At 38.4% G+C, this 10,645-nt stretch overlaps 1 protein-coding gene across 1 annotated transcript in view; it reads left to right on the top strand.

Annotated features, from left to right (window-relative positions):
* The window catches only part of LOC121917455 (glycoprotein hormones alpha chain-like), a 9,458-nt gene extending 3,935 nt beyond the window's left edge, over window positions 1-5,523 (top strand). Inside the window, exons 3-4 of the mRNA XM_042443436.1 lie at window positions 4,246-4,436; window positions 5,263-5,523. Of these exons, the coding sequence (XP_042299370.1) occupies window positions 4,246-4,436; window positions 5,263-5,346 (275 nt within the window). The 3' untranslated portion in view covers window positions 5,347-5,523. The remainder of the gene's footprint in view (window positions 1-4,245; window positions 4,437-5,262) is intronic.
* Window positions 5,524-10,645: the final 5,122 nt, after the last annotated feature.

Raw genomic sequence — 10,645 nt, 5'->3', positions numbered from 1 at the left:
AATAATAATAATAATAATAATAATAATAATAATAATAATAATAATAATAATAATAAATTTCTTACTTACCTCTTCCCATGGATCAAGGCAGGGAATAACAACAATTAACAAAAACATGACATCAGTTAAAAACACACCTGTTAAAATACACATCAATTTAAAAGGGCAAATAAGATGTACAAATATTAAACAATCCACATTTAAAATTCACAATTTAAAAATCATCTGGATAAGCTTGCTGGGAGAGACTGGCCTTTAATGATGTCTTAAATTCAGCATATTCAGCTGTTGACTCTCTTATGGCAGGTCATTCTACAGTCTAATGGCGGCTATAGAAAAAGTCCTGTGGTTGATGGTTCCCAACCTAGTTCTGGCTGATTGGAGTAAACGGAGTGGTGGTGTATCACTTCACTTTTATCAAAGAGTAAACCCTAATGAACCCTGATAGTATTTATGTCCTGCATGTGGAAAATTATGCTACATATCATTCTTGGATGGATAGTTTATAAAGTAAATAACTGCATTACCTGACTAAAAACTAAAAACTATTAACTTTTAGTTTTTCATTTATGTGGATAATTAGTAATTACGTATTTTAATAAAACTTAAATTTAAAAAAATAGTTAAGGACTATTTTACTGTTGTTAAATTTTTTTAATGGGGAATGTTCTCTCTCTCTCTCTGTCATGCACACACACACACACACACACGCTCTCTCTTCTTGGCAAGCAGAGAGAGTGTCTCAGTGATAAATTGTTAATGCAGTAACATAAAGGGGCTACTGAAAAACTGTGCACAGACACTTTTTGCCCAGACAGTTGAAAGCTGTTGTGGTACCTGCTTGTGTTATGTATGCTCATTACAATGTTGATTTTATTGTCTCCATAACTGTTTTGATATCTTGTTGCACTTTGTGCCTTACATAACTCCTATAGAGTTCTTCAGAAGGGTCAAAGGATTGTGGATAAGGATGATCTGGTAGACATTGTGTATCTGGACTTGCCAAAATGTTAGAAAAGCCTGCGAACAAAAGTTCCTACATTTTGCAGTCATAGATTCAAAACACACTCATAGACTCACAGAATAATAGAGTTGGAAGAGACCACAAGGGCCATCCAATCCAACCCCCTGCAAATCCATGCAGGAAATCTCAATCAAAGCATCCCCAGTGACAGATGGCCATCCAGCCTCCGTTTAAAGACCCCCAGGGAAGGAGACTCCACTACACTCCGAGGGAGTGTGTTCCACTGGCAGGGGGTTGGACTGGATGGTCCTTGTGGTCTCTTCCAACTCTACGATTCTATGATTCTCTCAGGAAGTTCCTCCTAATATTTAGGTGGAATCTCTTTTCCTGGAGCTTGCATCCATTGTTCTCTGGAGCAGCAGAAAACAAGCTTGATCCCTCCTCAACGTTAACATCCCTTCAAGTATTTAAACAGGGCTATCATATCACCTCTTAACCTTCTCTTCTCCAGGCTAAACATCCCCAGCTCCCTAAGGCGTTCCTCATAGGGTATGGTTTCCAGACCCTTCAGCATTTTAGTCGCCCTCCTTTGGACACACTCCAATTTCTCCACGTCCTTTTTAAATTGTGGTTAATCTAGTTTGAAACCGCTTTAACTGCCCTGGCTCAATGTTAGGGAATTATAGGAACTGTAGTTTGATGAGGCAGTTAGCCTTCTCTGTCAGGGAGCTCTAGTGCCACAAGAAGACTGGATATTTAAGGTTGCTGAGTTAGCCCAATATGCCAAACTGATGTGGATTTTAAAGGACAAACCAACTGAAGATTTTTTTCAAAGATTGGAAACCATTTATGGATATTTTGAGCAATAAGAAATCTAATGATGCAATAATTTGTGCCTATGGCTATTAGCAATTTTAGTAGTAGGATTGTAATGGTAGAATAATATATTAAGTATTTCTCTTTGCTCCCCCCTCCCCCTCGGATTACAGTCTGGATGGTAGGGTCAACCCTTTTGTGTTTTAGTTAACTAGTGTTAAATGTTTTAGTGTTTTAGTATCATGTATTCTTGCAGCCAAAACTAGAACAGGTGCAGACTGTGGTACGGATTATGAACTACTGATATCAAAAGTTAAAGCTAAAGAAGAAAGCAAAAACAGTCATAATACCAAAATATGATCTGAACAGCATATCAACAGAATTTAAGGACAACATAAAAACAGATTGATTCTATGGTCAGAAGTCAGGGACATAATAAACAGTGGCCAAAAATAAAGAGTAGACACTATGGATAACAGATGAAACACTACAAGTAGTTAAGGATAGAAGGAAAGCAAAGGAAAGGGGAGAAAGGAACAGAATAAGAACAATGAATTCAGTGAATAGGGCACAAGGATAAAGAGGACTACTATAACAACCAATGCAAAGAAATAAAGAAAATAACAAAAAAGAAAAAACAAGAGATCTCTTCAGCAAGATAAGGGAAATTAAAGGGAAGTTCAAACCAAAAATTGGAATGCTATATGACACACTACAGGACCAAGAAGAAAACAACAACAACAACAACAACAACAATAATTAAAAAAACACTGGTTACAGTACACAGAAGAGGTATATCAAAGAGATGAAAAAATAGTTATGTTAGGCAAGCTATACTCAGGGCATGAGGCCACTGTTAGAACAGAATATGGAGAAACAGGATGGTTCCCAATAGGCAAAGGAGTCATGCAAGGCTGCATATTATCACCATACTTGTTCAGTATGCAGAAAACACCATATGAAGAGCATGGTTAGACTTAGAAGAAGGAGGAGTGAAAATAGGATGAAGAAACATCAATAGTCTAAATATGCGGATGACACAATAATACTAGCAGAAAACATGATGGACTGGGAACAATTACAAAAGAAGGTCAAGGCAGAAAGTACAAAGGAAGCCTTGCTGGTGAACATGAAGAAAACAAAAATAATGACTACAAAGGACCTATGTAAATTCAAATTAGACAATGAGGATATTAAAATAGTCAAAGATTTCTTGTATCTGGGATCAAACATTGCTCAGAACTGAGACTGCAGCCAAGAGATAACAAGAAGACTAGGAATGGGAAGGGCAGCCATGAAAGAGCTATTAAAGATCCAAAAAGTAAAGTTATACAACTCAGCACTAAAGTTAGAATTGTCCAAGCCATGGTATTCCCAACCACTATGTATGGATATGAGAGCTGGACAGTGAAAAAAGTGGATGAAAAGAAAATCAACTCATTTAAGGTATGGTACTGGAGAAGAGTGCTGAGGATACAGTGGATGGCCAACCCCCCAAAACAAACAAACAAACAAACAAACAAACAAAAAACAAAACTTGAATGGGTCCTTGAACAGATCAAGCCCGAAACAAACCTACAAGCCAAGATGATTAAATTGAGTTTGTCGTAGTTTGGCCACATCACGAGAAGGCATGACTCATTAGAAAAAACATTAATGCTTAGAAAGGTTGAGGGTAGAAGAAAGAGAGGAAGACTGGACTCAATTAAGGAGGTCATGGGCATAAGCCTGCAGGAATTCAGCAGAGCAGATCAGTGAAGTACAAGGAGTCTTGGAGATCTCTCATCCACAGGGTTGCCATGAGTCGAGGTTGACTGGAGGGTAGTTAACAATAACAAAACAAATTAGTAGTATAGTATTGGTTATATATGTACAGTGCAGCCTTGCCTTATCCAGGGATCCGTTCCAGGCCCCTCCCGTGTAAGGTAAATACCGCGTAAACTCGGGCCCATTCAATAGAATGGGGCTTGTATTTGCAGTGGTGTGGCATGCTCGTGCCATTCCCTGTACTGCAGTGCGGCTTCTGCGTAAAGTGAAAGCTGCGTATGGTGCACCTGCATATGGAGTGGGCGTGCTGTATGTGCATTTTTCTTCATTCATTGCTTTTTCATCTTCTGTTTTTTCTTTTTTCTTTCTGACTGTTTATAATTCTAGTTGTGAATTAAATTGTTTGTGTTAAAATTAATAAACGTTTAATTTTTAAAATCCAAGACTTTCTAAAAAAAATGTAAAGAGAAAGTTTATTTTGGGTCTTAAATAAGTGAAATCCATTCCAAAACACTAAAAAGTAGAAAGCCATACCTCTGAGAAAGCCTGTCTCATTTCCTAGGGATCGTTTTATTTTTAATTGATAAATCCGTTATTTGTGAGAGCCATTTGCAAATTGACCAAGGGTTTTGATGTGTCTGTGTAGAAGGACCCAGAATGGGACTATCATGAATATTTTCTTTTTGTGTGTCTGATAGGTTGCCCTGAATGTAAACTAAGCCTGAACACACACATGACAAGACTGTTTAGTGGGCGACCTGTTTACCAGTGTGTAGGATGTTGTTTCTCAAGAGCTTATCCCACTCCAATGAGATCAAAGAAGACAATGCCAGTTCCAAAGAACATTACTTCAGAAGCAACATGCTGTGTAGCAAGATCTTTCAAAGAGGTATGTCATATGGAGTTGTTTTGCAAGTTGGATGTTTTGTCTTCTTCCTCACTCTAGAATAGCATTGGCTTTATAATGCTGGTTGTGTAACTTAGAACTGCAGTTGAGATGCATTACATCCAAGTTCCACTACTGTTCAAAGAATGGAGAGGAGAGGAGGAGTTGGAGAAAGAAGCATAAACAGAAGGCAGGCTCAGACACTCTTTTCCCTAGACATATTACCAGCTAAAGTTCCTTCATAAGATCATGAAAACCAGAGAGATGCATCCTCATAATATTACCCACCCAGAGTCTAAAATGGCTCAAACCTGGGATGGGGAACTTTTCTCTTTGAGGGGTTGGTACCTGATAGGAAAATCATCAGAGGCTGCATCTGTCATTGGGCAGGACCATAATTAAAAGATGGTGGTGTCACCACTTTCCCTTTCCCTGGTGTCTTCCTAGCCATTGCCAGACTCAGCACAAAGTTTTCTTTTAAAAGTGGACAATGAGATGTCCCATTCTTTCAAAGCAACTATCACATTCCTTTACAATTCCTACTTAGGGGTGCCTGTGGAGTGGAAAAGAAATTGAAATGTTGTGGCCCACAAGCCTCGGGTTGTCTGCCATTGACCTTGCTGTACTATTCAACTACTGTTGAACTGCACACCGATAAAATATTTGTTTCACATTAAGAAGGCTTCAATCTCTTCAACATTACTTGGTAGTACCTCTGGTGGGGCATAGTATAAGTCATTTTAGATGAAACATACACAAAAGTTCTATGTTTCTTTCTTGTTGCAGTGAACTAAATATAATTTTATGATATATTCTTATTTTCCTCAAGGCTCCCATCCCATATTATGAAAACACAAAAATAGAGAATCACACGGATTGCCATTGCAGTACCTGCTACTACCATAAATCTTGAGACCGCTACGAATGGACCACAGATGGCATACAAGTTTTATTCTGTTTGGTTTTGTAGCAACATTGTATAAGATCTTAACATTTCTGACAGAAAAAAATAGTTTTTGGCTGGTATCCTCTGCTCTTCTATTTCTTCTTTCCTTCATGCATTGAGATAATCAGATAAATATGCTTTAACATTTCTTCTAGGGACCAAATATAGCACTATGCATGATCACCAAAGTCTTGTTTATTTTGTATGTAAGATGTGAATTAATATACCTTCTGCATGAAAAGATACAATAAATGGATGGAAATAATGTTTAACTCAAAGATTTGTTTCATGCTAACTGAATTGTAAAGGAATATGATGGCTGCTTTACAAAGGATTTGTGTATTCTTTTATTTTTCTTCATGAATTAGATGACACAACTTCAGTGACAGCCATAGAAATGAATTAGTCTCATTCCACACACACATACACACACACACAAATTCAATTAAAAGGAAACTTTAACATTTTTCAGTTTCTCTTAGTTTTAGAATGGATTGTTTTTAGTGTTTGTAATTGGTTATTTTAAATCAGTGCTCTCTTTTGACAGAACCATGAACCTTGCACTTGATTAAGACATGAAATTTCATAACCCAGTACACTCCCTGACTAGACAACTCTGAGTTTGATAAGGAGATTCACTAAAACCTGAAGTGTCACACAAATACAGTCAAAGAATTGTATGCTCAGGAATTTGTTTGAGTGGTAGAAGTCACAGCCTATCCATACTAAATTCCACTCTTGTTTTTTCCAAATATTCTTCATGTCAGCAGCATGATTTGGGAATTAGGAGGAGGTGAGAGGGGATAGGACATTTTGCTCGTGCGATTTTGCACAATTCATGGTCAGAAATATGGCCCAGAGATCTTCAAGCAAATCCAGATTTACCTTCTGCCTATCTATGGGTCTAAAAAGTAGATTCCTGGCCCACTGCCCACCAAGAGCTCATGTCATTGAATAGCCCAAGGGCTGTTGCAAAATACTCAAAACATAGTAATACAAGCAATGACACACACACACACACACACACACACACACACACAAACTCTCATATGTCAGTTTGGCTTACAGAAAGCATTGACTCTGAAATGTGACCTAATTGTGTTGAATGCTATGCAGGTTTCATGGGCCTGATGGAGAATCTCAGAGCAGGAGGAACTTGAGTGTTGCAAACATAGCAGGTAGGTAGAGGCCACTTTCTGGCAAGAGAGGATATATTGGTCTGTGATACCTTATATCGCTTGCACAGTAATGTCAGAAAGGAATACAAGGTGTGTCCCAGTTTTGACTAAAGAAAATGTAGAGGATTTAAATTCAGAATTCTAATTTCCCACCCCACAAAACACAGATGGCATACATGATGGCATACATGTAGATACTTTGTGATGCCATGATGCTATGAGGAAGTGACAGCATGTCAAAAATGCATTGGTGAACCCTATCATAGTTCTTGTGAACATAAGTGGGGAAAGTGCACCTCTTGGTGTGGCCCCTAAAGCCCCACCCAACCCCCTAGACCCATTTGTTTTTAAAAAGGACTGATTTGGGTGATTTTTTTTCCTGACCCCAAATGTCCCAAAACTTCAGTGGCTTGCTTCCTTTACGCCCCCCCTCCCTAAAGCTCCCTCCCAAAAGAACACACACTAAAAAGGAAAAACTGTCCGAATTTAGCAGAAAAGCAACCAAAATGTTGGCCAGACATGATGTCTTATCACTTCAGGCAGACTGAAACATACTGGTGTGGCCTACTGGGCAGGCCAAAGGTGAAAAAATGGTTCCTGTCTCCTGTGCAGTTGCTCACTTTGTTGTAGAAAAACAAAGAATTGGGTGTGTGCTTTGTAAAGTGATCAAGTGTATGTAGTACTTCATCTGTCAATTACATTTGTAGTGGAGATTTACAGTCATAATCTAATAATCTAATGTGGTCTGTAGGGAGATCCATTGCTGTGATGGCAAGACAACTGAACATTGTTTGGGAAAGGAGATAGTAGGGAGGGAACAAATTTTGCAAATGAGTTAATGCTCATACCACAGACACCACAGTGGATTGGAAACACAAGAGTGCACATTTGTGGTATGGTGAAACACACATGAGTCAAAAAGTGATTATAGTTAATACACATTTAAGAATTCATCACAAAAAGAATAAATACTGTTGATGCCATGGATCGAAGCTGCTTTGTTTGGATGAGTGCATGCAAAGAGCCCTCCTCCAACCACCATCTTGAAGGGGAGAGAGGCCTGGCCTGGAAGACAAAGAGCCCTCCTCCAACCACCATCTTGAGGGGGAGAGAGGCCTTGTAATTTTTTGTATTGTGTTGCAATTTTACTGTACACCGCTATGATCATTGCGGAATAGCGGTCTATAAATAAAAATTATTATTATTATTTATTATTATAATGTAAATCCGACATAAGAGGGTGGGAAGAACTGTATACTGTATAAGAAGCCACCAAAATCATAATATTTGCCATCTTAATTTACCATTCTGGCCTTTGCTGACATTTTCAGAGGGGCAGGCATGTAAGCATGTGCTCAGAACTGTTCAGGAGCTCTCTCTCTACACAGAACCTTCTTAACGGATCTAGTTGATCTAGATCAGTATGACTAGCTTTAAATGCAGGTTGATACAATCCTGAAAACAGGATATAAATATGGTGTAAAACCTAGGAAAATATACACAAAGCAAACAGTTATATTTATTAATTAAATGTTTATTCTGCCCTTCCACCATTAAGATATTCACACTCAAAGACAAACAAAGATTATTGTTAGTCTTTAACAATAATGAAATACAAATAACCCCTCATCTTAATTAAAACATTATGAAACCAAGTAAATTAAAAACACAACAACAACCAGAACATAACTGATTAGACGACTGCTGCTGGAGTGTAACAAAAACTGTCAGTGTGTGAAAAAAAGATATCCACAGCCAAAAGAAGATGATGTTAGGGGCATTATAATCCTCTAAAGGCCACAACACCCCAGCTTCCGTCCCTGTTCTTCCATATTTTGCATAACAACTCTGTGTATAATATTTTAAAAAAAAATTGGAGCCCTTGATCTGGAGAAGAAAGAACAGCTCTTCTTGGAACAAACTAATCACATTATTTTCTAGGTTATCTGGCTTCATCTGGGGCTTAAGAGGAGGGATTGGGTTACGGTCTGCTATGACATCCAAACCTCTCCCTATTCAAGGCTTTTCCCTCTCTGTCCAACACTCATCTCCATCTGCCTATCAGATTATGAACTTTATTGCACCATGGGCTCCAGGCAAGGACAAGAACGGAACAGAAGGGGCCAGGAACAAGTGTGGAACGTGTGGGGGACACATTTTACTACATGCAAAGTCCCTCACTTGTTCTGTTCTGTTCCCCATCCGTTCCAGAGGGGGCGATTTTTGAGAACTGTTCAAAACAGTTCTCAAAAATCTCCTCCTCTGGGGATGGATTGGGAATTGAAAGGCAGGGAACAGAACGAGTGACTTCCTTGTGTGCAGTAAAATGTGTCCCCCACTCATTCTGTCCCCATTTGAGGCTCCTTTTGTGCCGTTCTTGTCCCTGCCTGGAGCCCTGAGTGATAAAGTTCTATATCTACCTGGATATCTCATCACTTTTTCAAACTCAGCATGTTGAAAAATGCTTTGTCTCAAGCCATCTTCTCTTGGATTCACCTCTATATCTACTAAGACCATTACCATTTATAATACTGATTATGTAGTCAGATCTATGCTTTGAAACTTTTAACCTGTGTAACTCTTTGAGATGTTCTTTATACCAATGATGCTATGGTCCTGTATAAATGATAACAGTGATGAACGTGGCTGAGACGATGTATTGGGTCTTACAAAAGTATAAAGGTACTCTGGCTTGTATAGGTCTGCTCTGCCAAATCTGTCAATCTCACCTTCCTACTGCAGACTTGATGCTCATCTCATATCTTTCCTGAGGGTCTCTACACTCTCACAAGTAGGTGTGTAATGTAATGGAAAACAGTTAAGAAAGCTCCATTGTGGAAGCCAGGTTCCACTCATCTAATTTTGGATTCCATTCAGAAAATAACATACAGATGAGGGATTAAGTGGGTTAAATTTGTGGAATAATGGATTGGGGTTTCTCTTTATGTGAGTACATCAGAACTGACGTTCAGGAAGAACATGTGAGAACTTGTTTATGCATTTCATAGTGTTCCCAGCACACCTAATTAATCAATAGGTGTACCTAAAATCTGTCAGAAAATATGGAAAACAAACCAATGGCCCACAGTTTGGAAACATTCAATATACATTCCAGTTCCCAGAAAAGGGGACACCAGGTATTGGAGTAGCCACAGGACCACTGTATTTATTTCCCATGCAAGCAAAGTGATTCTCAAAATTCTACAACTTTTACCATATATGGAACAAGAAATGCTAGATGTCTTTGGAGATTATTGCACATCGTCAGTGATGGATCTTACCACATTCTCCCGTGGATGTGTGTATACAGCCCGTATGTAACCCATGCTTTTCCCATCCTTGAAAATCTCCGCCATGCAAGAATGCCGTAAGATCCATAACTGACAGTTAAACATGCGTCTATCCCATCAGGGATAAGATGGGATAAGTAGCGTGCGATAATCTCCTAAATTGGGTTCAGAAAAGAAAGAGGAACTAGACATCATGGTCCAAGCATAAGATGAATAATGGAGCACACCAATAATAATAATAATAATAATAATAATAATAATAATAAGAAGAAGAAGAAGAAGAAGAAAATCAGTCTGGGCTTTATAGATTTTGATGGTGTAGACATGAAAAATTATGGATTGCTGTTAAAGACATGGGTGTGCAACAACACTGATCCTGTATTTAGGACAAAAGGCTATTGTCAGGACAGAATACAGAGAAATTGAAAGTTTTTCAATCAGCGAGAGGTAAGGCAAGGCTGCATTTTATTACCTTATCTGATTAATTTGTACACTAAACATATACCTAAATCAGGTTAGCCTCAGAGGAAGGAAGCATGAAAATTGGAGGGAGGAACATCAGAAATTTAAGATGTACAGATGACACCATACTATTAGCAGAAAATAGCAAGCCATGGAACAGTTACTGAAAAAAATCAAGTGAAAAAGCAGTTTTACTGTTAAGCAATAAGAAAACCAAAATAATGACCACAGATTATTTATGCCACTTTAAAGTAAACAATGAAGACATTGAAATAGTTTCCACACCTTGGTGGAGTCATTAATCAGAATGGAGACTGCAGCTAAAAAATCAGAAGA

Source organism: Sceloporus undulatus, unplaced genomic scaffold, assembly GCF_019175285.1.
Source record: "Sceloporus undulatus isolate JIND9_A2432 ecotype Alabama unplaced genomic scaffold, SceUnd_v1.1 scaffold_19, whole genome shotgun sequence".
NCBI lineage: Eukaryota > Metazoa > Chordata > Lepidosauria > Squamata > Phrynosomatidae > Sceloporus > Sceloporus undulatus.
The sequence above is the reverse complement of the archived record's forward strand: the minus strand, read 5'-3'. Positions and strand labels throughout refer to the sequence as shown.